We start from the raw sequence: 26,959 nt of genomic DNA, 5'->3' as shown, positions 1-26,959 counted from the left end.
GGTTTTGGCAAGAGAGGAAGTGGACACAGGGTGCTACACTTGGGTGGCTCCTCACCTGGGCAGTGATACTTCTTGTTTCTGCCAGGTGTTGCCAACCACCTGGAGTACCACCCGGTGTCTGACCCATGCTGCCCCTCCCACCGTTCTATGTAAAGGCAGACATCCTCATTTTTGCCCCTTGGCCCCTGGCGAGAATATGCAGCAGTCCACAGAACCTTGTTGCTCCCCACGTGGAATCTGGACTAATGGAGCTGTCCATAGCGCCTGGGGCTTCTTCTGCTCTGTCCACACCACCTCGGGGCATGGAGCAGCGGGGGCGGGGGGGGGGGGCAGGACTCCCACACACACTCTGCCTTGAGATTTCTCCCAACTGTTTTCTGTTCTCTCTGGAGTCCTGCTATTCTAATCTACTAAGAGTCCCCTCTCCGCCTTTCGGAATGGAACTATATGGTTTGCTTGCTTATACCTTTGGTCATTCTTAAATCCATTGTTTCTATGAACTTGGGACAGGAAAAGTCAACATTGCAAGGTGTGTTCAGTCCACTGACCTGAACCTGGTGCCTTTTCTTGAGTTTCCCCGCCCCTCTCCCCAGGTCTCTCTCTCCCACCAAGACCCTGCCCCAACTCCAAACACCTGGCTCCACAACCAGGGGACTAGGGAAGCTACCAAACTGCCTTCCCGAGAGAAGAAACTCAGGAGCTGCTCGTCTTCCTGGTGTTCATTGGTTTTGCCCTGGTCGCCCTCGGATGTAACTTCTGGGTTCTAAAGTCAAGTCCAAAGCTCAAGCATGACCCACCCCTCCGGGTGTCCTTTGCCCCAGGTTAGAGCCCAGCATGGGTTTTGTAAAAATAGACTTTATTATAATAAAATTGTCTTTTTAAACAAATGCCCCCACCGTTCCACACCCCTGGAGACCAAGGAGGGAGTGGGGGGTTCAGCCAAACGATCTCCCACCATGGTGAAGGAAACATGCAGAGACACTCACCCAGCCACAGGGTTACAGGGGGTGGTGAGGGTAAGGGTGGAAAGCTCTCCACCCCACTCAGAACAGAGAATGTATGAAAATAGCTGCATAAATCCGCCCTCTTCCCCAGCCCCCAGACTCTGATGGGGACCAGAGGAAAATGATGCAAAAGAGAAGTTGAATCCGATGAGCAAAATAAGGCAAACCCCACTCTGGCTTTCTGCCCGCTGGCCCCAGGGCCTTTGGGAGTGGGGACACACGGGGGCCAGGAAGCCAGGCCGGCAGGGAGGGGCGGAGCACTGTGGAGCCCGATTGGCCCGCTTTGGCATGGCCTTTCTCCCTGGGCCGGTGTGGTGGAAGCGACTGGGGAGGCTGGGCTGAGGCACTGAGTATGTACATATATACAGGGGTCTGCCCCGCCTGCCCCACGGGGAGCTGGGGCTCCAGGGGATCCAGTGCAAACCTGCCTTCAGGGGAAGGAAGACTATGGGGATAGCCAGGGCCGTCAGGGCAGGAAGGACCCAGGAAGGGGCCAGCAGAGTGTGGTGGGAAACCAGGCGTGGGTGGCTGGACCAGGAGTCCCGGCTCCTAGGGTCCTGGCACGGTGACTGGGCTGCTCAGCAACCTTGACCAAGGTATGTCCTCGTTCGCGGCTCCGTTTCCCCTCCCGTTGGAGGAAGGTGCCCATCCAGAGGAGCCATCCTTGGGAATGCATCTAGCTCTGACCTTCACGAGTCTCTGATTCCCATCCAGGTGCCACAGTAACTCGGAAGAAGAGCATCCAGGGCCTTTCCCACCCGGTGATCTGGGAGCCTCGGAGTGAAGGGGGGGGCACTGCTTCTGTCTGTGGGACGCGCCACAGCATCACTCCTTTTTCCCAGAGCCCAGTTTCCTTAGGAGTTGCTTTCCCTTGGAGAGGAGACCCCACACCTTGTCTCTCGTGCCCTGTGACCCCCCCAGTTGAATCACGGGGAAGCGGCCAAGGCCAGGGGCACGGGGCCGACCTTGGGGCACCGGGGGCCCTTGTGTTACGCTGGCCCAGTCCTAGAATATGAGAGTAAAGGGGCAACGTCAGAGCCTGACTCCCTGCCCCCACCTGATTCCTCCACCCTCCGACCTCAGGTTCTTGTAATCCTCGGCATAACAGACCCATGGTCAAGAACCAGAGCCCCACCACCCCACCACTGCCCCCGCCCCACAACAGAGCTCAGAGGGGCGAATGCATGTGATGATGCTGTGGGAGCGCTGGGGACAGCCACAGAGTCCAGTTCTGCTTCCAGAACCTGGGCAAGCCCCTCCCCTTCTCTGGGTCTCTCTATAGGGAACTGGGCTGACAGAGCTCTGGAGTCCTTGGACCTCCCCCTTGGGATGGATGCCCCAAATTCCCCCCATGTCACCCCCTCACAGCAAAGGAAGAGCAAGGGCCAGGACCACATAGAGAGACAGCCATCCCCCCAAGGAAAGGCAGTTGTTGCACCACCTCACATGCTCGTCCTGCCCCACAAATGCAGTGCCCCAGCCCCTTCAGGGAATGGAGGCAGTGCCCACTCTGTGAGAAGGAGACTGGGACTCTTCCTTAAATGGCCTCTGAGAGGGCTGCAGGGGGCCTGGGCCACAAGGGCATCACTTAGCTCCCACCACAAGCTCTGGAGGCTGCCCTGCCACCCCTGCTAGCATTTCTTCCTTGTGAGTCTCCTCCTAGCTTCACTAGCAACCGTGAGTGGCTCCCCTTGCCCCAGGCCCACCCACACAATGCTGTTGGTGGCCTAAAGGACAGTGGTTGGGTGCACAGGAGAGCCACCAGGAAGCCTCCCTGCCCCTATTTCGCTTTCCCACATCCTCACCGTAACCTCCTATGCCTGGCACAGCCCAGTCAGGCCTTGGCAAGCCTACAGGTCTTGGTTCGCCACCACTGCTCCATACCCCTTCCTCAAGCCCCTCCCCCTCTTCACCACCAGAGCCTGGCCATCTCCTGGCCAAAGCCAGCCATGGAGCCTGGACCAGAGGCAGGGGAGCCGGGTGCCCAGCCTGGGGCCACAACACCCAAGGCCCTGATGATGTGGCAAGGCCATGATGATGTGGCAAGGCCTTCCTCCAGGGGGGTCTGTCAGCACCCAGAGGTCTAGGCATCTACTGCTAACCAGTCAGGGCTGGTGGCCAACCAGGGAGTCCCCGGTTCTTCCCACTCCTTCCCAGGGCTCCTTCTATAATATCCCAGGAGGGAGGGGTTGCTGCGGGAACAAATGAAGGAAGTTTCTGAACCCCAGGGATGAAGGTTGGTGGTTATCTGCAGATTCCAGTTGTTTAAGTACCCCCCCATCCCGCCCACCTTTTATTCCCTCCAGCAGAGAAAATTGAGTATTAGAAGTAAAACCATGTATCTGATTCCCTCACAGGTTACAGTGCAGAGAACAAGGGTGGGGAGACTATTATTACTGGTGGCACTGCGGTATCATCCTTTTACCACCAATAATAATCACAATATTATAATACCATAGTCAAATAGTATCATAATATACTGATGAGTCATGCTATGGATGTCACCCAATATTCTATAAGCTGCAGGAGCTATAGAATATGGGGAGTCAGCTAATATGGGGCATTATGTGCTAAAATGACATGTATTCCTATAACAGCTGGCACTGCCCAGAGTAAAGGCAAGGGGAGGTGATGATCGTACACCCAGATCTGGCTCACAGAAAGAACTCCCTCCCCCATTCTGGGGAGGAAGAAAAGCCAGGTCAGCTCCAGCACTGAAGACAAAGGAACACTGTCTGATGATGGTGATGTAAGGAGCGGGGAGTCACATGAACAGAGGGGGCCAGTCCCCCCCACTTACACGTTGCTCTCTATATATATCTATCTCCATCTAGCACTGGACTCGTCTCCTCCTCGTTCTCTGAAGAACAGGGAACAAAGAGAGGAGATGGGTTATGGACTGACTCACATGCTCCCTGCTCAGTCACCAGGTCGCCCAGCTCACAGGAACTGAAACTTTGCACAGCCTTTGCCTTTGGAAACACTGCAGATGGAAGCCCACGGTTTCCCACTGGGGCCTGGCCTCTTCCTCCTCTCCCTGCCCTGGGGGGCTGGAACTCCACTGTATTCCACCCGCCCCAGGAGAAGCAGGTTCTAAAAACAAGGACCTGAGGAAGCAGAGCCTTGCTGGGCACCTGGGAGACAGAGAGACCCAACAGGGCAGGAGGTTCCCTGAAACCCAGGCTATGACTAGCTAGAGATGTGGAGGGTACAGGGGGCTTTTGCACAAGGTCCCCTTATCTACGTCATCCCCGGGGTGGGGGCAGCTGGGTCAGGTGGGTCAGGGATCAGGGTCCCAGCCATCACTGCTCTGCAGAGAGGGGCACATACCGGGAGGACCGGCTGGGTCCTCCCTGGCAGTTCCTGCCTGGGCACAGTGCTCACCTGGATCATAGCCCGGCTGCTTCCTTCCCACAACACTGCCCCAGTCACCGCCGCCGCCACCACCACCGCCACCACCACCACTACCACCACTGCTACCACCACCACCACCACCACCGCCACCACCCCGGCAGGGTACAGCCCCAGCTTACTGACCTGACTCTCAGCCTGGGGTGTCCCGGGCTCCCTGTCCTGGCCACCTGCCTCAGGCCCAGGGCCCTCCAGGAAGTTGGATGGAACCAGGCCCCTCCGTCCATTGAGCTCCCCCTGGGGAGGAGATGCTGGTGAGACTGGGACCAGGAAAGAGGCCTCAGCCCCGCCCCCTCAACCCTGCAGCCCCCCGAGGGAAACAGCCTGAGGTCAGTACTACTGCCACAGCAGTGACTTGGTCCATCCTTCAGGCTTACTTCAGGAACCCTCACTCATCCCCGTCCCTGGCTCTAGTAAGGCCCTCCCTGAGAGGGCTGGTGAGGGGGGCATATATGGCACACCCCTGCCCCCATGTTCTCACATAGTAGAAACCGTCATCGTCCATGTCTCCGAACACAGTAATGACGTCCCCCGCCCGGAAGGGCAGCTCCGCCTGTGGAGAGCCCAAGAGGCAGGTGTCAGCCCTGGGGAGGTGCTGCCAGCACCCCATTGGGTGAGCTCTATTTGTGGGTCCTCACCTCCACGTCCATGTTGGGGGAGCTCTCCCGGGGGTTGTAATCAAATGCAGCCACCATGGTACGGGGAGATTTCAGGCTGGCAGAGGAGGTGTGCTGGGTGTGGCCTGCAGGGGAAGGGGGAGAGGGCCAGGGGCTCTCTCTGGACCCCCCACGCCCTACTGTCCTCCACACTGGAGGCCTGCTGACCACCTATTCACTACCCCTCCACTAGTGGCAGCCCCAGGGGGGAACCCAGGGGGCCACCCAGGCCCACCTCTTTCCCAATATCCCCAGCACAAGAATGGCCCCTCACCTGAACAGGGCTGGGCAGGGCTTTCCACCTCAGCTGTGGAGAGAAGGTGCAAGTGAGCCCGGCCCCTCACTCCCCTCCTCATCCCAGGCTGGGGGCCATGTGGGGCAGGCAGGATGCTCAGTCTCACACAAGGGAGGCAGGAGAAAGATGTTCAGAGAGAGGAGCCCAGCCCTTTGCATGTGGTAGTGAACTAAGACCCAGAAAAGGTAAAGGACTTGCTCCAGGCTGCACAGAATTTAGTCAGGTGCTTTCTGGAGCAGAGATCTTGGCAAACCACTCCCCGTCCCCATTAAAAGGAGGCTCCCCAGTGGAAAGAATGCAAGTGGATGAAGGCCTGCCCTAATTCCCTTTACCTGCTCAAAATCCCACTTGTGTCTCCCCAGAGAGCCAAGCGGTGCCCCCCACCCCCACTCATCCTCTCAGGCCCCAAGGGAGAAGGGGGTCTCACCCACCTTTCTTGGAACGACGGGGCTTGGGGGGAGGCCCAGCTGTGCGGGCTGTAGAGTACACAAAGGGACCATTCCCTGATCCAGAAAGGCAAGTATACGTAAGAGAGGAACTGAGGCAGGGGAGGGGAATAGGATAGTGACTCTGGAGTCTCCTCTTTGGGCTGTGCCTGGGTTCTTCTGCTCAGGTTTCTAAAGGGCATTCCTCTTCCAGCCCCAACCTCCAGGATCTAAACCACATGGTCCCTCCCCTCTGCCGCAGACCCCCATTCCACACGGCAAGCTCACTGCTGTGGCCACACTGGCCTAAGTCTCTGTGAGGCCACAGGCTCTGCTGAACTCCAGACAAATGAGGCTCCCCAGCCACCCTGGACATATGAATCGCTCAGGAGGGGCTGAGTTGGAGGTGGGGTGGTGGAAGGAAGGTAAGGGACAGCAGTGGCTCATACCTGAGCCTTCAATGAGAACATCTGGAGGCAGATAACCACGCTGGAGCAGCTGCTGTCTCTCCTTGGGGCTGTCCACAGCCACCTCGACCACCATGTTGCAGGGGATGTAGCCCATCCGGCCCTCACCTTCACCCTGGTAGAAGCCATCAGCATCTTTGTCCCCAAACACCTAAAGGCAAAGACCAGTTGTCTCAGGAGACCAGTGCAGCTCGTGCCCTGGGTCCCAGGCCCTGAGCCCCGCAGCACCACACTCAGGATTGCAGAAGAAAACTCTACAGTTTACAGGCCGTGAAATGGGAAATAGGGGGACACAGCCAAGGATAAGGATCAGAGGGAGGAGAGGAGATAGCCCTTTTCATATTATCGTCACTCACTGCACACCCATTCCCCCAGTCCACCCCAGACTAGATCCTCAGAGCAACAGCAAAAAAGCTTCAACAAATACTCAGACTTGAGTACAAACTGTAATGTTAACAGCAAGGGTTGTTATCATGCTGAGCCCTGTGCCAGGCAGTTGAAGTACTCTGTGTATCCTGAACCTAATCCTCAGCCATTCCGTGAGACAGACATGAACGTTATCCCCATTTTATCAATGAGGAAACTGAGGCCCAGAGCAGTTAGTTCCTCTCCCAAGGTTGCACAGCTCCCAGTGGCAGAGCCAGGATTTGACTCCACATCATTTGGCTCTAGAAGCTGTGTTCGCACCCAGGCAGGCTAGGATACCTCCAGTACAGCAAAGGAGAGAGGACGAGGGACCTAGCAGTAGGTAGTCACCTTTAGAATCTGGCCCTCCCGGAAGGGGAGCTCCTCTTCCCCAGCATCAGGGTTGGGTGACATTGACACAGGGTCATAGTCGAACAGAGCCACAAAGACCCTGACAGGCAGGTCCTGGTAAAGCAGCGCTTCTTCTGGGGGGCTCCTCAGAGGGGCTGCAGAGAGCAATGATGGTAAGCTCTGGCCAAAGCATCAGGTGAGGAGAGGCCCCTCAGCCTAGCCTGGGTCCCTTCGGGTGCTCACCCAAGTCAGTGGTGCTCGCCCTGGAGGCCTGGGCCCCTCTCCGCGGGGGGCCCCTCCGCCCAGAGCCATCCTGCCCTCTGGGCTCCCCAGTCTCTGTTGCCTGCAAAGAGAGGGCAACAGACAGCAGAAGTGACACACCATCCCACAGGTGGGCACCTGGGCAGGGGCAGGACCCCACGCACACTCCCCAGCTCTGCCCCGTTAGCGTAAGCAGCACAGCAGAGCAGAGGCACAACATTCCTCTCCTGGAGCCTTGACCCAAACTCACGGAGACATCGGACACCCCCATGGCGGGAGGAAGGTGGGAGACCCGGCTCTGGCCACCCTAGCAGATGAGTGCAGTAGAGGGGACTAAGGTTAGCTCCCAGAGCTGGCCGAGGAGCGTGGGAGAGGGGACCTCTTCTCAGGGTCCGTGTCCCGAAGACGTAACTAGCTAGGCAGAGGAAAGGGCCACCCCGCCCAAAGGCAGGGGGCTGGCTGGCAGCAATTGGCGACTAGCGATCACAGAATATTGTGCATCCATCCCAGTTCCGATCAGCAGAAGCAGCAAAGCAGTGGAATGTGGGTGGGAGGAGGTAGGAGAGGGAGCCCAGAGGCCCAGCCCCACCTCTGCGGATGGAGGCGGCAGCAGCGTGGAATGGGAGCGGCTGGTGGGCAGCAAGCAGAGCCACCAGGCGGCAGCAGGCAGGGGGCTGCCAGGGTAGGGGGTAGGCACGGACCCGCGAGGGTGGCTCCTTGGCTCTACCAGTTGCACTGCGGCCTCTCCGCTCTGGCTCCCCCTTCTCCCAGGCCGAAAGGCGTGGGGAGGGGTTGGGGCCTGAATGAGCCTTCAGAGGCCCCCTGGACCTCCCTATGGGGGCTGTGCCCCAGGCCTCCCCATCTCCGAGGTAGCAGGAGCTGGTGATGCCGATGCCCCCGCTGCCTGCCTCCGGCTCGTCCTCAGAATCATATTCGATGCTGATTTCCAAGCACTTGGGGGAGAGGCAGCTGGCCAGGTTAGATTCTGGGGCCCGGCCACGGGAGCATTTCCGGGAAGGGGGCGGCCGCCCTCTCCCACCAGCCTCTGGCAAGCCCTTGGTCCCCTCGCCCATGGGGGGGCTACCCCTCTCCCGTGTGGGGCCCGGTCGTCCAGAGGCCTGAGGCCCGCCGTTGCTGAGAAGTCGGCTGCAGTGTTCACGGGGGTCTGGGGACCGCCGGCGGTTTGGGGGCTTCTCAGGGGAGCCACTTCCTCTCCTCCGGCCACTTCCACCAGCAAGTCCAGGCACATCCTCCAGGCGGTCCCCAGCCCTGCAGGGCTCTGGAGACAAGGGACACGGGCCAGGTCCTCGAGGCTGACCACTGTCACAGCCGAGCCCTGGCACTGCCGGTGCAGGTGGGCCAGGGTCTTGGGAAGAACAGCCTGCTCCTGGCCTCTCCTCATCCTCCTCGTCCTCCTCCTCGTCTTCCTCGTCCTCCTCTTCCTCCTCCTCGGGGATGCTAAAAAGCTTCTTGCCGCAAAACTGCTGGAGGGGCAGCTCCAGGATCTGCTCCAAGATCTCCTCGTCACTGTCAGTCTCACAGAAGGGGTCGGGCTGGGGCTGGGGCTGGGAGGGAAGGGGGGCAGCAGGGAAGAAAGGTCCATGGGAAGAGGATAGAGCTGTGACCTTTGTCCTCAAACGAGGGCAGGGGTTGCAGGCAACCCCACAGCCCTCCCTCAGCTTCCTCCAAGAGGAAAGACCAGAAAGGGGGCTGGCCCAAAGTCCCATAGCATGTCTGGAGCACAGCCAGAGGAGGAATTACGGAACACGCCCAAGGAACAGGCTGCACAGATGTTGGGTTTCGGGGGACAGGAGTGACAGGGAGCAGACCACGCCTGTACAGTGGAGAGGCCTTCCCACCCCTCCCTAGAAGCTCCCAGCAAGGATCTCAGATGGCCGGGGCTCTGCACATGGTGGGCTAGAGCAGGAGAAGGAGCAGAAGAGAGTTCTTCATTTTCTCCTTTCTTCCCAGGAGGGCAGAGGCCAGTCCTGAGCAACTTCCTATCAATTGCTTGGGACAGGGCCCAGGCCACACACCTAGAATGTTGCTGGCACTCAGTGGTGACTGGAGCAGCTGCTGGCACGTGGGGTAGAGGCCCCTGAAACCCGAGATCTAGGGCCCACCGGCCTCCCCTCCCCCCATTACCTTGGCCCCGTTCTCCCTGGTGCTGTGGCCAACAACCTGCTTCTGGAAAGAACAAGTCCTGGAACCCAGCTCCTCTTCCTCCTCCTCCTCCTCTTCTTCTTGAATGTCTGAGAGATCAGAGTTGCGGCCATGGTCCACAAGGGAGTTCATCAGACGGCCCCCAAGTTCTGATGTGTCCTCCCTCTGCAAGAGGTGAGACAAAGGAGGAGAGGAAAGGGTCGCAGGAGGCACTGGGGGGTCTGGGAGGGTCAGCCCCAATCGGAATGACCGAGGTCCCTTGGCAGAGGGAGGGAGGGTCATGTCCCAAATGGGAAGTGTGCACAGGTGGGAGCAGAGAAGTGGGGGGTGGGGGGAGGATAGCAGCCAAAAGGAAAAGAGAAATCCAGGAAGACAAAGTGACAAAGAAGCAGACACAGAGCACAGACCAGAGCAGAAAATAAATGGAGAGGACATCCGGATTTTGGCTGGCAGAGGCCCCAATTCTATAACATCCCAAACACATACCTCAGCCCTGGGCCTCAGCCCAGACCCTGGGTCTCCTCCACGGCAGGCCTCAGCACAGGGCACCCGCTGGGCCAGTGCTCCCTGGGCAGAGGAGGGTGCTGGGAGAGTCTCCTCCTTGGCCAGGGGCGAAACTGCAGGGTCAGGAGCTCTCTCGCCCATGGCTGGCTCGCTGGCCTTCCCATCCTCTGAGGCACCCAGCATAGCTGCCCCAGCCTCCTTCTGGAATGGTAGGCACTGAGGAACGGCCAAAGCCCTAGGCCTTTCTCCCAGCCTCCACCTGTTCCCCCTCCCCCTGGCAGATACCTGAGAGCAAGGTGCCAGGGGTTCCTCATGGGATCCTCTCGACATCTCTCCGGGAGGTGGACCCCCAAGGGGCTCTCGAGCTCCCCGGGGGTCAGGGCGCCGGAGGGGAGAAGTGGGGTCTCCAGGCCCTGGGGAAGCTGGAGCGAGGGGTGGCCTGGCCTCGGAGCCTGGTCGCGGTGAGGCGCAGGGGACGGTGGCTGGCAGGCTGGCTGCCACCAGGGCCGGGGGGACAGGCGCCGGAATGGAGTCGGCTGACTCGCCGTGGGGCGACATGGTGCGCACAGCCACCTCGCTGCACGCCTGCAGCTGCTGTAGCTGGGACAACTCCACCAGCACGCTGCCTGCCGTGGGCGAGGCCACCTCCATGATCTGCAGGGTGGAGGGAACGCAGGCTGGGGAAGGGAGGCTGCAGGGGCCACATGTCAGGACACGAGGGTGACAAAGGTGGTCAGCATCTGCCAGGCATTGCGTTAAGGCCTTGGCGTATCTCCTCTCACTTAATCCCCCTCTTACATGCGATCTGAACTGCACTCATTGCTACCAAAGCCCATGCCCTCAACCAGTCTGCTGGCTCCGTGGTGCCCAAATGCCAGGGACTGGGGAGACTAGGCCTCTGAGCATGGCAAGGAGAGCCCCCATCCTGTTCCTGGGGTACGGGAGGCAGAGTCCCCAGGCCATACCTTCTGCCCATCAGCATAGATGGCATAGCCTGTGACCCGGACGCCGTTGGAGGTGCCAGCAGCGTCGATTGTTACTGGTAGCCAGCTGATGATCAGGATTCCAGGGGAGGGTCCCGGCTCAATCTGCACATCCAGGGGGGCATCAGGCGGGCCTGAGGGGAGAAGGGCACAAGACCAGGGGATGCAGGACGCTCACCTCGAGATGGCAGTCTAGTTTGCGGTTCCCCCGTAACTCCCGTGGCCTGGCCTTCTGGGTGTTATGCACAAAGCCCAAGCCTGCATACCTGCCGGGAGTGTGGTGAACTGCAGAGTGGCAGCCCGCTGCTCTGGCCTCTCCCAGCCTGGTTCCCAGGACTCTCGAGGTGGGAGCTGAGCCTCTACTCGGGCCTGATAGAGAGTCCCAGGCCGCAGGTGGCAGAAGGTGGCCCAGTAGGTGCTGGGGCGGGCAGGGGGGCACTCTTCCCCATTGAGGTAGACGGCATGGGCCAAGTTGCTATTGCCGGGCACCCAGGTGATCTCGGCAGATGTGGCCGTCAGTCGATGGACCCGCAGCTGGCTAGGTACCACCCCGGCTCGGGTACCCAGCACCAAGCAACAGCGCAGAGGGTCGGAGCTGCCCTGGCTGGTCAGGGCCTGCACAGAAACACGGAGGGGCCCGGCCCGCAGGTCCAGGTTCTCAAGCACAGCCTTGGGGGGCACCCCTGGCCCCAGGGCCTGACGCAGCTCCCCATTCACGCAGATATGGTAGCCACATAGTTCCACACGCTCGGGAGGCGGCTCCCAGGCCAGGACCACACTGTGGGCCAGCTGCCTGAGGACCACCAGACCACGGGGGTGAGGCACGGCAGGGGGCCCGCCCAGGCCCTCAGGCTGGGGGCTCAGACTGAGCTCGGCCCCCTCGGCCTCGTCCTCAGGTCTGGGCTGGCTGCGGCCCCCGCTGCTCTGGCCTCCGCTACTGCTGCCACCCCCACCTCCGCTCAGGAGACTGAGTTCAGGGCCCGAGCTGTGGGACAGATCGGCCAGCTCCGGAGGGAGGGAGGTAAGGAGGTCATCGTCGGACACACGCTCTACAAAGTTGGAAGGGACCAGGCCCCTTCGGCCATCCATGAGCTCCCCTGGCAGAGGGAGGGCGGGGGAGGGGGAGACAGAGAGGAGGTAGAGAAAAACCGGTCCAATAAATGCATTTGAGCCAAGGTTAGAGCATGATCTTAAGCATTTGATGCAAATCAACATTTATCTGTGAGTAGTTTTAAAACGCAAGAGCAGTCGATGTGTTGCAGGAGGGAGTTATTGCTAATATTCACTGGGACGATAACAACACTGCGGTGATAGAGGCCAGCGCTTCTTAAATCTTAGTGTGCCTATGAATCGCCTGGAGATTCGTTAAAATGCAGATTCTAACTTAGTGAGGTCTGGGTGGGGCTGCAAGTCTGCATTTCTAACAAGTTCCTAGGTGAGGCTAAGCTCTGCCAGGCTGCCAGAGAACGTCCATGTTCTGAGGAGATGAGTGCCGAAGCGTGGCTAGGCAAAATGTTATGATGTCTACAACTCACTTTTACCTCATTTTTCTTTTTTAACCTACAGACGGAAAAAGCAAATACGACAAAAAGTTAACAACCTCTGAATCTAGGTGGTGAGGATAGGAGTGTTAACTGTTACTACGCTTTCGTGTTTCTGCACATTCGAAAACTTTCATACTGCGAAGGCCTGAGGAGTAGGGGACAGGGGCACCCTTCAACCTCCCTTAGTGGAAAACCGACATCCTCGGCGGGAGAGGAAAGCACCGCCCGGTCAGGGGAAAGGAAAGTAATTTGGTCCGGCAGCCTGAGCACATCAATATAAGACTGACGCTAAGGTATGTGACGGGAAAGAGAGGAGCCGTCGCAGACCCACACCACCTGTAACAGCTGGCGCTGGAGCTCTGGCCACAGCCAGGGCCACGTTTCCCAAGTTGGAGCCACAGACTGCAGTCCCCCATCTGGGACCAGACATATATGAAGCAGCCACTTAGCTAAATGTGATGAGGGACATGGCATCATGGACCCTGTTGTCTCCAGGCCTTTAAATCTATCCCAGATGGGGCAGTTCAAATTCTAATAATCTGAGGTTAATATTTGTGGTTTGGCTGTCCTCTCCCCACCCCAAGAAAAGGTGTTGGCTCTGGGTTTTTGGTTTGTTTGTTTCATTTAAAGTCATTTTTCTGGGAAATACTTAACCTCACTTCTGTTATCCAGACCTCTGGGGACTTGAGCCTCCCTCAAGTTCATGAGTTCACCCTCATTCATAGCAGCTACTCAAAGACCAGGCACAGGGCCTGTGGAGGGCACACTGAGCGGGCTCTGAAGACCCAGCCTTACAAGCCCAAAGCTTTGGATGTTATAGATTCAGATCTAACCTCTTTCCTAAATCCCCGCCCGTGGTTATAGTCTCACCCTGCCTTGCCTACACTCCAACCCTGTCTCGGCACCACATCACTCCCCCTGCTGTCTGGCCAGGACCCCCTAAGGAGTCTTCCAAGACTGTTTCTGCTGCAGGCCCTGCCCTGTTGCCCAGTCTCAGGAACGGGGCACTACTCAGTTGCCTGAGCTCCCCATGGACACTGGAGGGCTGCCCTGAAGCCTCTGCCCTTCCTGGGCCCTGGCACCTGCTGACTATCTACTAACACCCTTTCCTGGGCTCCGGGCCCTCATTTCGCCACACCTGACTGAAGCCCAGCATCAGACCCAAGCTGCATGCCCAACTTCCATGTCACTAAGTGTTAAGCACCATCATGCTCCATCTGGCAGCACAAAAGCAAATTTCTTGGGGCAGATCTGTGGTCAGACCAGCTTCCCCCTCTCCTACATGGGCTGCCAGGTCTCTGCCTGCCCTTTAGCTAAGTCTGAAAAGTTCTGGTGGGCTGAGCTAGTTGAGGGAGGGTATGGGTAGTTGGAGGTCTTTGGGAAGATGAGCTTGAAAGCAGAGGGATGGACAGAATAACTCTGCTACCTTCCTACCTTCAAAAAACCCATCCTCATCCATGTTGCCATAGATGTAGATGTACTCGCCCGCAGTAAGAGGAAGCTCTGCCTCTGGATTCTCATTGGGGCCCTCAAACGGGTTGTAGCTGTTGAAAGAGGTGCAGAGGAGGAAGAGTACAGTGACCTATATCCTACCTCCGTGTCCCGTCTCCTCTCTCCCACTGTACTAGGCCCTTACGGATACTTGCTCATCCTCAATAGCCAAGTAGAGCACTCACTGCACCCACCTGGCCCAATAAGGCTGAGACGACGTGTCCAACTGGGATCCCTGCCATTCCCACTACCTCTTCTTCACCTGGTCCCTTCCTCCCATATACCTGAAACATTAGGGAAATGGGAAGCGGGGGAAGGGGCCCACCTATAGCGCGCTAAGAAGACCTGGATCCTGGCTCCTCCCCGGGCGCCCTCTGGTGCTGCTGGGAGCAGGGAGACACTGTCCGCCTCCAGCTCCTCCACCTCACTGGCCGTGTCCACCTGTGGGCAAACAGAAGTTCAGGACCCAGGGCCAATGGCAAAGCAGGCAGGTTTCCAGGATGAGCCAGAGGATGCACTGCTTTGAGACTAGAGAGAGCACATGCCAGACAGCGCCAGCAGCAATGACCCCTGATGATTTCTACATCAGTACCCAAGCCCGCGGGTCCCGGCAGAGCCCGGCTGCTCTGGCAAAGGGGAGTGAGAATAACCTGCATCTCTCCTGAGCCCTGGCCTCTACTGCACCAGCCCAGTAAAAAAACCGCTCTCCTCATCAGAGAAGCAGCCAACCACACTCGTGTGCAGTGGGCGACCAGGGGCAGTTTGTCTCCTTAAGGGGGAAACACAGAAAAGCACTCCAGATGGGAAGAGCTGGAAGCAAGGAGAAGGAGGTGCGGGGAAGTCCCCAGAAGAAGGCTCTGGGGCTGGGGGGGACAGGGCAGCCCGTCCACACCGCCAAACCCAGCACCGTCATTCTAGCCCACAAGGGGGCAGTAGAGGCCGGGGCTGGGTTCTATTGCTTTCCAAAACCTTGGACAGCAGGGCTGCGCCTGACCTGTCGCTTCCACAAAGGGGTATGGGAGGTGGAGACAGGGACAAGGTGATCAAGCAATGGTAACGAAAATAGCTGCCACATGTTAAGCATCTACCATGTGCCCTGCAGTAGTCCTCTTCCTTCTATTTTTTCACGTAATCCTCACGACATTACAAGGCAGGTTTTATTAGCTCCAAATCCAGACAAGGAAACCAAAGCCCAGATAAGGTCAGAGACTCGCCTAAGACAGAGCTGGGATCTGAATCCTAGAACCTGTGTTCCTTCTCACACAACCATCTGCTTCGGCTACAGACACTAGCACGAACAGTCTTTTTATAGGGATCCTAGTGCCGAAGTGTCTCCCTCCATCCAGCTCAGACTCTGGGGCCTCTCTGAGCCCCCAAGGGGTGGGGCTGGGCAGCCCCAAAGTAGGATCTGCAGGGAAGCCCTGGAGGGTGGGACAGGCTCCACCTGAGCTCCTCACCCATAAAGGAATCCACAGGCCTTCTCTCCCAGGGCCTGGTTCCACTTCCCAACTTGGGACCCACATGGACCAGCAGCCACCCAACTCCTGGGGACCCCAGAGGAGGATAGGGCCACTCCACACCTTCCCCAGGCCCCCGCCCCACCACTGACCTCCGGCGTGGGGCATGACTTGGGGCTGTTGTGGATGGATTCAGAGCGAGAGGAGTTGGAGAGGGACTCTGCTTTCTTGGCTGTCCTTCGAGGGACTCCAGTAACAGTGGCGTGGGTAGGCTCAGAAGACTTTGGAGTGCAGCGCCCTGGGGAGCCCGGAGGGACGTCGAGATCTAAAGAGAAGATGGCACGTGGGGTCTGTGGCCTGAGAAGGGACGAGGGAGCAAGGGTGGGGCTGCTCAGATATGAGGGTCAGGCCCTCCATAGGCACGTTTCCTTCTTAGAGGAAACATTTGAGGGAACTTACTAAGTAGAGGTGGAAGTGATTTACATATATTATATCACACAATTCTCAGAGCAGCTCGATAAAGTGCACTGAATTATTCTCGTCTTACAGCTTAGGAAACCAGAGCCCGCAGAGGTTTAGCAGCATGCTCAGAATCACCTGGACTGTTATGTGAGAGGGGCTGGGGCTCCCAGAACTGCCTGATGCCTGGCCCAGCTCTTCATAAGCCCATACTACCAGCTGCTGATTCCTAGTGCCCAGCTTCTTAGCCATGACCACAGAGTCTTGCTGGAGGTAAGACTTGGCCACCAGTGGCCAAGATGCCTGGTCAGACTCCAGGAGAGCCACTCCTGTGAGCTCATTTCTCCCCCAGTGGAGTCTTGGTTCTAGCCAGGCCTGGCTCTAACTTGCTGTGTGACTTTGGATGAGTTGCTAGCCTTCTCTGATTCTGAATGCTCCGCTCTATACAAAAGCCCCAGACTAATATCACTGGGGTCCACCTTACCTTTGGGGCCAGACCCCCGGCAGGGCTGGGGAGTGGAGCAGCAGCAGGGGGGTGGGGGGTGGTCTCCAAGGGTACTGTAGCCCAGAGCAGAGGTGAGTAGATCCAAGGGGCCAGGGTGCAGGCGGAAGGCCTGGAGCTCCTGTGCCAGGAGGCTGAAGCGCTCTGTTTGGCTGCGGCATTGTTCCTCCAGCTCTCGAACCCGGACCTGGGCCAAGACTTCCCATAAGCCACCAGGCCCAGCAAAGCTGCCCAGTCCCATTCGGTGCCACGTCCACATAGGAGGAGGCCACACTGGGCTTCAGCTCGTTATCTGCCCAGCCCTAGGCCTGGGCACCAGCTCTCAGCCTAGCTGCCCCACTGCCTTAATAGTGTCTGAGCTGGAGGTGAAGTACCAGCCCTGTGGGGGCCCCACCTCCCACTCAGCACACCCCCACACTCCAGGCAGTGGCACTTCCTGCTTCCAGCAGCTTCTAGGCCAAAAGGAATGGCGCCCACTCCTAGCTCCACTGCCAGGACCTCCTCAGGAGTTTCCTTGGCTCTGCTGCTTGTCACCCTCCCACAGTCAGTGACCCAAATCCCTACCCTCAACAGAGATCCCACACAGGAACTAGGGACATCTTTGTGGCAGGAAGGAGCCAATTCTCAAAGAATTCTTCTCAGGTATCAGGAGAGAACCAACATTTGGGGCCTCTCCCCTGGCCAATATCAAGAGGATCATCCGTTAGGCCACTAATGAACTTCCTCATGGTCTGAGCGGCAAGGATTTAGAGGAGGGATGGCCCTGTGTCTGCCATGCATGACTGGGTTGAGGAGGTGGCCCACAGGTCCTTTAAGAATCCCAGCCCATCTACGCATTCTCGGGTCTGCTACCGGTCATACCCTCCTCTGTCGGCCATGAGGACTGGGGCCACTTGGACCCAAGGAGGGAGACACAGCTCAGCCAGCCTGGAGAGGTGGAGGGGAGGGGATGGCCCAGGGAGGTGGGGGGTAGGGGGACAGGAGGCTGTACCTGCATGGAATCCAGAGTCGACTGTGGCAGGAAAGGAAAGCACAGAGGACAGGTTAGAACCATTCACCCTGTGGGGTCATTGTGCAGAGAGGGAGGGAGGGAGGGAGGGAGAGAGGGCCCAAGTGGACACTACCTGGTCGGCTCCCTGGACTGACTGGGCAGTTCCTAAATGGAAGGATATTTCAGGGTGAAGGCAGCCTCTGGGGGTGGGTGGCAGTGGGAGACTGCTGCCACCAGACCCAGGAGCCCCTGCCCAGCTGTGCCCTTGCCCAAGGAGGCCAATGGTGGAGGGGATTCCCTAGGCTCTGGAGCATTTTAGGGCCCTTCCTGCAACCCCACACCCCCCACAGCCACCAAGTCCATTCCAGCTCTCTCTGAACTTCCCTGCCTTCCCCCCAAGACCGGTCTCCCTCCCAGGACCCTACCTCCAGCAGCTGCACAGCCCCTTCATGTTCCCTCTTGGCTTCTGCTTGGGCCTACAGGGAGAAGGAGGCAAAATGTCAGAGGCAAAGGATGAGGAACAGGGAGGGGGTGGAGGGAGATGGACAAGAGGAGGGGCAAGAGGGAGGAAGGAAGGGCAGAGGGAAGGGAAGGGTCAGGGAGACAAAGAAGGAAGGGCAGCTGAGAAGGGGGAGGCTGAGGGCTCTCCCCTCCCACCAAACTCTCGCCCCAGAACCATACCTTAGGTCAGAAGGTAACCGTGTCAAGGAGAGGCAGGTGTGACACTGCTTCTCTCATTCTGAGACATCTACCCTCTGGGCTTCCCTCCCACCTCCTGGGAGGCTCCTTCTCAGCCTCCCTCACCTGCTCCCTGCCCTCTGCTCTTTCTGAATGTGCTGCAGGGCACAGGGCTGGGCCCGCTTTACACTCTTCGCTCTCTCCCAAGGGGTCCCATCTAGTCACACAACTGAACACATCTAGTCACACTCTGAAACATCCCTCTCTCTCTGACCAACTTCCCCACGACTCCAGACCTGTAGATCCAACTATCTATGGACATGTCCACTTGTATGGTTAACACACAATCCAAACGTAGCCAGAATCGAACTCAGGACCCAGGGCTCCCTAATTCTCATATCCGTTGCCCCTTCATCCTTCACCTCTCGGAGAGTGGAGAGCCCCGCTGTCCCTCAGGTTTACTCAGCAAATGGCCAAAAGGAGCAGGAACTCTACTTGAATCCTATGAAGTCTTCTGAGTGCTATCTCCAAAATGTATTTCAAATCTTTGCCTTGGTTTCCACCTGCACTGCCTGCATCCCATCCAGACGGACATCATCTGCACCACCCCCAACACAGCAGCATTAACACCTGACCCCCTGTCTCCCTTACCCCTCCCCCCACCCCACCCCTGCGGCCTTGCTGCTCCAGTCACCTTCTGAAAGAATGAATCAGATCATGCTTCCCCCCCGCTCCCCCCCCCCCTCCCCCCCCCCCCCCCCCCCCCCGCTTGGGACCGTCCAACAGCTTCCAGCTGCTCAGAGAACAGAATATCCAAACTTCTTTAAGCCCAACAAGATCTGGCTCTCGCCCGTTCCTGCTGTTCTGTACAGCCTGCTGTATTCTAGCCACGCTGGTCTAGACCTCACTGCCACAGGGCATTTGCACTTGAGTTTCCCACTTGGCGTACTCTTCAGCTGTCTCCTTCTCACTCTTAAGGTGCTAGAGGCCTTCCTTGCCAACCTCTCTAAAGTGGCCCCTTGCCCCATCCCACTCACTCGGTCACATCACCCTGCCACTTCCCCCACTGGGCCCCTAAGTGGCTGGGGTCCTCTCACTCGAACATCTGCTTATTTGCTGATTGGTCTGGGACCTGATCTTTCCGCACCACTGTCCCCCAGTGCCTGGCACAGAATCTGGCATTCAGTGGGTGCTCAGTAAATGCTCATCGGATGAGTGGATGACTGAGGCTCCCGTGGCCCACCACCCTTCCCTCACCCCTGCGCCCACCTGCTGCAGCCTCCGGACCTCCTCCTGCTTCTCCTGCAGGCTGAGCCGAGCCTGCTCATGCTCCACCTCCAGCTGCTGCCTCCGCTGGGCCACCTCCCGCATATGCTAAAACACAAGACCCTGAGTCAAGGCCAGGGCCCCGCTCTTCCGTTTCTGTGGATCTAATATGGGGGGGGCCTCAGACCCCATGTGTTCCAGATACCCTCTGTTAAAAAGGAGACTGAGGCCAAAGAAGGGCAGGGGTTGGCGGCGCCAGGACTGGACCTCAGACCCCAGTGCCCCACATAGAGCACATTCTACAGACTCACTTTCTCCTTGTGCCAGGGACAGAGGCCCTCCCCCCACCTCCACAGTCTCCTCACCTTCAGCACCTGCTCCAGGCTCTCCAGCTTGCTCTGCAGGCCCTGGCTCTTGCGAAGGGCCGAGTCCCTCTCCTGTGTCACCCCCAGGAGCTGGCCCCTCAGCTCTGCATTCTCCCACTCCACCTGGAGAGCGGGAGCCGCAGGGAGCTAGGTGTGTCAGCCTTGTCCCAGCAGCTCCCTCACCAGGGGGACAGTACCCTTCATACCCTAGCCCGTTCAGGGGGTAGAGTTAGCCCCTCGCCCAGGAACCAGGGCCCCAGCAGAAGCCCAGGCCCCACGGCACATGGGCAGCGCTGCTACCTGCTGCTTTTCTGTGGCCCTCCCACTGAGCCGAGAGTTCTCCTCCACGAGGCGGGCATTCTCATTCTGGGCTTCTCTCAGCTGCAGTTCCTGAGAGACCAGGGGAGCTCTGGAGAGGGGACCCAGCACCCACACTCCTCTTCTTCCCACACGAGGACCTGGCCCTCTCAGACAAGGCCTTCCTCCCCCAACCTGGACCCTGCGCCAGGCAGGGCAGGAGAGCCCTGAAGGAAAGGTGAGGTGAGGGCAGAGCTGAGAGGGAGCCCACCACATGGCTGGCCTTGGGGAGGCCCTGGGGGGGAGCTCACCAGCTCCTCACATCGCCTCTGCTTTTTCCGGGCTTCCTGTTCCAGGCTCTCGCATTTCTTTCGCTTCTTGCTGAGCTCCGACTCCTGTGGGGTCAGAACCAAGGGCTCCTCATGTGGGAAGGCGAACCTTTCCACAACTGGTGGCCTGAAACCCTCACCCTGGAACTTACCAGCTGCTGCACCCTCTGCTGTTTCTCTGGCTCCCCTAGGCCAGCAGGTGGGTTTTCCACATCCTCCTGGGGTGTGGCCTGGAAATGCCCAGGGATGGGGGCTGGCACCGGAGAGCAGGGCCCCAGGGCAGCCTGCCCCCACCACACCCCCAGCCCAGCCTGTGTGTCTCAGTCTCCCACCCCCTCTCAGTCAGCAAAGCAATCCCTGCCTAAGAAGGGGGTGGTGGTGCAGCCTGCCCACATCTCCAACTGATGTGGAAGTGCAGAGGCTGCTCCCCTGTGTCCTCCAGACATACTGCTTGGAGATCCTGAGACCCATGTGTGCCCTGGGAGTTGGGTCCCTTATCCAGGCCAAAGCTTTCCGTTTTTAGCTCCCAACAGCAGCCCTGCTCTGCACTCAATAACCGTCCTGGGTGTCCTTCAGTGACTGGCAGAGAACGAGGAGACTGCCGGGGCCCCTCGGGCTGTGGTGCTCCCAGAGCTAGGAATTCTGGATCATCCAAACCCGGGCATTGCCTAGAGCAGTGCAAGCCCGGCCACTCTCCTCCTAGCTTCCCCCGGGCCCACCCCGTCGCACTTCAGACTTCTCCGTGCAAACTGCGGAGGGGGGCAGCCCTTGATGGGAGTGCATCTCCCTCCCTGGGCCTGGCAGAGGGGCAAAATCTGAGCCAGAAGCGCCCCACGCCCGCCCGGAGGCCTAGGTCGCTAGGGGGTCCCTTCTCCCACCCCTCTTGCCAGAAGGAGGCGAACCGAGGTGCCGCCCAAGTAGAGAGGATGGAGAGGAGCCGGACCTCTAAGTCCTGGCGGCCCGGAGTGGGGTTCCCCCACGACAGCCCCCGCGACAGAAGCTGCCTGAGCCCAGCGCCCAGCGAGGGTCGCCCGTACCTGGAGCCGAGGCGGAGGCACCGCCGCCCCCGGGGCGGGTGGGGGCCGCGGCCGGGCCTGGCGGACCCGGTGGGCGCTGAAGGGGGCGTCCCCGCGCTCGGGCGGCGGCGGGAGGCGGCGGCGCGGGCTGGGCCCCGGGCGGCTGCCAGGGCAACCGGGGATTTGCGGCCGGGCGGTACCACTGGCAGCGCGGCGGGGGCGGCGGGGCGCGGCCCGCGGAGGGCGGACCCCAGCGGCCGGGGTCGACGTGGCGCAGGTCCCGGCGACCCTCCCCTCCGCGCTCGGAGCGCGCCGCCAGCAGCCGGGCCGCGGGGCTCCGAGCGCCGTGCGGGGGACGATCCCGGAGCGCCCCGCCCCCCCGCACGCGCCCGGACGCGCGCCCTCGCGCCCCAGCTCACCTCTCCCGGGGCCCCGGGGGCGGGCGCCCCTGCTCGGGCCGGGGCAGCGGGGCCCGGGGGCCGGGGCGGCGGGGGCGGCTCCTGCTGGTTGCGCAGGGCGATCTGCCTCTGCAGCCGCAGCACCTCCCGCTGGGACTCGCGTAGCAGCCGGTCGAAGTCCCGCACGTGGAGCCACTGGGGGCCCTCCTGGGGTTGGGGGCCAGGGAGGGGCGTCAGGCCGAGCCTCCGTTCGCCCCGCGCCATCCCCGGCCGAGCCCGCCCTGCACCTTGCAGGAGGGGCTCGGACGCGCGGGAACGCGCCCCCCTCGCCTGCATCCATGCCTGGTCATAGGTGCATGCGGATGCAGCCACATGCTTCCGCGAGCCCGTGTGCAGACGGTCACAGCTAACTCATCTACTGGGCACTCACGGTGTGCCCGGCACCGTGCTAAATGCCTTGCGACCATCGCTTCACACAATTGCGAGATATGTGTGGCTTCATACAGCCAGACCCGCTGGCATACAGCCCGAAGGCCTGAGCACAGAAATTCCCAGGCCTGGGACTCGGGGCTCCACCCCCTTCGGTTCAGGCTCCTTCTCCCCGCTCCCACCTGGGCCGTTGCCAGGGGAACCTACTCCCCAGCAGCTTCTACCTTCCCGCTTCATTTGCATCTCATCAACATCTCGTCTGCATCCCACAAGCCAGGCAGGCGGCCCCGTACAGGGCTGCTCAGGAAGGGGTGTCCGGACCTCGCACCTTGCCAACCAGCGTGAGCCTGGCCTGCAGCTCCCTGCACTCCCGCTGCAAGGCAGCGATCTCCTTGTCCTTAGCCAGCAGGGCGCTGGCTGTCTCACTGAGGTCCCGGGCTCGCTGATGGGCCAGGGCCTTCCGGCACAACTCCAGGCTGGCCCCAGGACGGGGCACAGGGGCACTCACCTGGCCAGAGGAGGGGCAAGGCCAAGGGTCATCTGAGGGCTGGGGCACGTCTCCCACTCCTCAGCTCCTCTCAATGGAGGGGGTAGGATGAAAACCCGCCTCCTGTTTCTACCCTGTATTGGGGGTTCTAGGTGACCACTAGACTTACTCGACCCCACCCCAGCAATTCTCAGGCAGAACTGAGAGGGTTAACTCCATATCCTAGTTTAGGATGCAGCAAATTCAGGGCTGCCACTGTCATGGGTCTTCATCCCTGCCCCCACCAGCTCTGCACCCAGAGATGAGCTCAGCGGGAGGCTGCAGCCAGCACCAGCACGTGGTAATCCAGAAACCTGCTCCCTGCCTGTTCAGGAACTCCCCGCCCAGCCCTTCCCTCCCTCCTGTAACCCCAGAAACCCTCAGCCTCCTGGCCCAGACGGCACTTGCCCTTCCTACACCCTGGGCCTTGGGCTCCTGCTTTCCTGGGTGTTAGGAGTCCATGACTCCTAAGCCCCACTCCCTCACACCTGGCCTGGCTCCCTTGTCCCTGGTCACCCAGCCTCCATCCAGCAGCCTCCTGTCCTCACCACCTTCAGGTTAGTCTCCTGCAGCTTGCGGGCCCTCTCCTCCAGGCGTTTGGCAATGACCGCCAACTCGGCATTCTTCCGCTTCAGCCTCCGCACCTTCTCCTCTGTCTCAGGGAAGCTGCTCTTCCTCTGACAAGGGGTCAGCCAGAATTGGGGCATGTGGGGAGCACCCCACAGACCCAATCCTAACTGGCTGGGTTTTGGGTTAGAGGTTAGAGCCCGGGGCTCGCAGTGGGGTCCTTGGCCACCCTAGATAGGGGTTCACCTTCTCTGGGTCTTGGGATCATATCACTTCCAGGTAGCCCCCACTTGGAGGGATCATATATGGGACGAGGAGGACGCTGAGGCACAGGCCTGGGGCATCTGAGTCTGCCTTCCCCCAGTTCCAACCAGGACTCGGGACTTGCTTTCCAAGCCTCACCAGCATCTGATTTTCCTCCTTAAGGATGTCACAGCGCTGCTGCAGCTCCCCCAGGGCCCTCAGCAGCTCCAGATTGGGCCTGTCCCCAAAGCCCATGTTCAGCTGGCCCTGGCGTGAGAAAGGATGGGGCACAGCACCTCAGGAATACACCCTCCCTGGCCAAAGCCCTCCATATGGAAACATCCTGCCCACCAGTGGTCTAAGGAGACATGGAGACGAGAGGGTTCTCCCCCGTGTCCCAGGCCTTCAGAGACGAACGAGCATAGGAGGCCCAGAAGGGGCCCACACTGGCCTCTCCCAGCCTTGGGACCCTCTCTGCTAGTACCCAATTCTTTCCGTCTCTGCCCATCTCTTCCTGGGAAATGCAAGCTCCAGGTCCCAGCCCCACCCCTCCCGGTTCCTTATGTTCCCTGTGTCCCCCTTCCTTCCCCAAAGCCCTGGTCCCTCCATCTTCCATAGGTGGCCACTCACACCTACCCCAACCTTGTCCTACCTGTCTCAGCCCAGCACTGAGCCCCCTCCCCTGAATCCCCTTCCTCTGAATTCTGATTCCACCATACACCTCCACAATCCCCACCACCCCCAGGATCCTCCAGCCCTCAAGGACAGAGACTCTTGGAGGAGGAGACACAGACAGACCATCAGAGAGAAAATCACCAAGGGAAGGGGTAGGGGCAGGGCCAGATGTAGCAGACAGGCAGAGTCAGGACAGACATATGGCAAAAAATGGAGCCACTGAGATTCCTGCCCCGAGAAGGCATGGCACACAGTCACAGAGAAGGACCCCCAGACAGAGGCCAGGAGAGGAGAGGCTGGTAGTGGGGTTGCATATTGTGCCCAGGCTGGAGGGTATCATGACAGGCCCCACCACGTAGACCCCAGCCCTCCCAGCTCCCTTACCTTAGGGAGAGCCTCCACCTCCTCATCCTCCAGCCTCGGGCAGCTGGGTCTGGAGCTCGCTGCTTGATGCCTCAGGTTGGGCAGCCCAGTTTTGGTTCCTTCGGGCTCAACGCCCCCCATAGTCGCGAGGCTCTGGGCTCCCTCTGGCTCGGAGCTCCCTTCGGGCCTCGGCTCTCCAACCTGCAGAGCTGCCTGAGTATCAGCAAAGCTTGGGGTCGCGCCTCCAGGTCCCCTCCCCTGGCCTGGAGTCCAGCTCTGCCAAGCAGGCAGGGCCCATGGCTCCATGGCTCTGGGGTCCCCCAGCCGTGGGAGGGGTGTCAGTTGCTCCATGATACTGCCAAGGGGCCACAGGACCCGGGCCAGGGGACATCACCCAGACAAGTGGAGGGGCTGGCGAGGGTCATGCCAGGCCAGACCCTCTCCTCTCTGAGCTCTTGGCTTCACCGAGGCTCCATCCAAGGTTGGCCGATCTTCCTCACCCACAAAGGAGGCTGCAGGAGTCAGAGCTGCCAGAGCCGAAGCTAAGGGTATGCGAGCTATGTCTGCTCGTGGCTGTGTGTGTGCGCGCAAGTGTGTGGAGGAGCGAGGGTGTCCCCGTGGGGGCAGGGAGGATGTGCAGAGGCCACCAACAGCAGCGCCTGGGTGAAGGTCTGCGTGTGTCTCTAGCTCTGTCTGTTCGGGGCAGCGCTGCCTGGTGTGTGTTTGGAGGAGGGATGCCCCCACTTGTGTGTGTTGGGGGTAGTGGTTCTGCGTGTCCCTGTCTGTGCCTGTTTCAGAGTTGCCAGTTGTTTCTCTCTGTGTGTGGGTGTCTGTGTTGCAGGGCTGTGGCAGTGTGTGATGCTGTCACTGGTTGTATCCAAGCAGCTCAGTGTTGTGCGGCTGTGTGCATCAGTGTCATTGTATGTCCGTCAGCATCTGCGAGTCTGGCCATCCATCTCGACCCTCAGCCTGGTTAGGGTGTGCAGGAGCTGCTGGGGGTCATCCTCAGCTGTCGGCGGTGGTCCTTTATCTCCTGCCCTCCTCTCTGCTGCTTCTCTCGTGCTTGCTGGGCGGTCGGCAGGTCCTAAGGAGGCCTGGGTCGGTGGGCTGCTTGCCTCATAGTCTCTGTCCCTGCCGGCCTCAGCTCTGGGGACTGCAGGGGTCCCCTACAGTCCAGGAGCCCCGAGATGGGCGCAGAGGAGGGCTGAGCCTCAGAATGGGGGGGGGGAGCAGAGAAGAGCCAGCCCTCCCCTCCCCCTTGCCGTCTTCTCCACCCACCAATAGGAAGTCGGCTGCTGGTTTCTATGGTGATGGCGCTGGACTGGTGGGCTGGACTGGCAGGCAGGGTCGGGACAGAGGGAAAAGCTGCTTCCTCACGGGATCCCAGCCCAGTACTCCTGACATGTGGCCTCTCGGCCCTCGACCCCACATGCCCCTATACCTTCCTTGTACAGAAGCGAGGGGGCTGCAGACGGTCCTCCCCACATCGGCCCCCGCCCGAGACCAGTAGAGACGGAGACAGGAGGTGGTATGACGGATAGACAGAGCCAGCCATGGAAAAGGATAGGTATAGAAAACATGGGATTCAAGATGAAACAAAGAAAAAGAGAGACCGAGAAATCAAAAAAATGAAAACAGGAAGACAGAAACAGAGACAGAGGTAGAAATTGGCTGAGGGAATTGATTCAGCTTTCTCCGGGCAGACTTCATTTCGGGGGTAACCTGACCAGCCAGGGAGACCATATGGCCTGCTGGGCTGGCTTTGCCCTAAACTGCAAGGAAGTTCATCCTCTGTCTAACCTTAGGCCTTTGTGCTTATGGGAAGATGGCTTTTGGGGACAAGGACATGGGAATTCCCGTACCCACACAAGTCGACCTGTGAGGGTAGGGGCCTAGATGAAGTCCCCAGAGACTGGGGTGTTGGGAGGGGCCTAAGGGAGGCAGCGCCCGCTCCCTCTGAACCTGGAACGAAGTCCATCTGCACCCAAGCCAGCGTCCGCCAAGGTTGGGGGCCCTCGTGTGGCACCCTGGGGAATAGCAGCCACGGAGCCCCTGACTGCGGGCTCCACCCAGGCCCAAGCTGATGGAACTGCCGGGGAGTGCTCAGGGAGGAGGTGGCAGCCTCGCTTCCCTAAAGTAGTGTGTAGATCATGCCATTATTTGCATGCGTGTGTATGGTATGCATGTCTAGAATAGGCATGTATTTGTCTCTGTATACGTGAGAGGCGGCCATTGTATTCGTTTGCATGTGTACACAGAAACGTGTGTGTGCTATTATGTGTCTGAGTCTCATTGGGTATACATGTATGCGTGTTTCTACGTGTGCGCCATTGCTTACATATCTCCTTGCCACAGCATTGCATGCTATTATGTGTATGTGAGGCTAAGACTAGAAGCGTTTAAATTACATGTATGTCACAGTACGTGTGTATGCATGC

At 59.5% G+C, this 26,959-nt stretch overlaps 1 protein-coding gene across 6 annotated transcripts; it reads right to left on the bottom strand.

Annotated features, from left to right (window-relative positions):
• Positions 1–835: 835 nt before the first annotated feature.
• Positions 836–25,733, bottom strand: TSPOAP1 (TSPO associated protein 1). 6 transcript variants are annotated; one of them, XM_072779838.1, is made up of 32 exons: positions 24,543–25,733; positions 23,643–23,750; positions 23,222–23,350; positions 22,476–22,655; positions 21,740–21,925; positions 20,457–20,534; positions 20,287–20,370; positions 19,979–20,068; positions 19,679–19,801; positions 19,317–19,421; positions 17,795–17,845; positions 17,370–17,390; positions 16,361–16,565; positions 15,570–15,742; positions 14,286–14,401; positions 13,904–14,013; positions 11,192–12,022; positions 10,908–11,059; positions 10,228–10,596; positions 9,925–10,143; positions 9,421–9,603; positions 7,977–8,840; positions 7,258–7,357; positions 7,015–7,169; positions 6,241–6,409; positions 5,798–5,869; positions 5,346–5,378; positions 5,054–5,157; positions 4,897–4,968; positions 4,542–4,652; positions 3,805–3,864; positions 1,868–2,009 (listed from the first exon to the last, which is right to left on the bottom strand). In XM_072779838.1, the coding sequence occupies exons 1-31, from the start codon at positions 24,870–24,872 to the stop codon at positions 3,835–3,837; spliced, it is 5,553 nt and encodes a 1,850-aa protein (XP_072635939.1). In that variant the 5' UTR covers positions 24,873–25,733; the 3' UTR covers positions 1,868–2,009; positions 3,805–3,834. The 6 variants fall into 6 exon arrangements, with proteins under 6 accessions (XP_072635935.1, XP_072635937.1, XP_072635936.1 ...); XM_072779834.1 differs by lacking the exon at positions 3,805–3,864 and having other exon boundaries at positions 836–2,009; XM_072779836.1 differs by lacking the exon at positions 3,805–3,864 and having other exon boundaries at positions 836–2,009; positions 9,925–10,140.
• Positions 25,734–26,959: the final 1,226 nt, after the last annotated feature.

Source organism: Canis lupus, chromosome 16 (assembly GCF_048164855.1).
Source record: "Canis lupus baileyi chromosome 16, mCanLup2.hap1, whole genome shotgun sequence".
Classification (NCBI taxonomy): Eukaryota; Metazoa; Chordata; class Mammalia; order Carnivora; family Canidae; genus Canis; species Canis lupus.
This window is presented reverse-complemented; position numbering and strand designations above follow the sequence as displayed.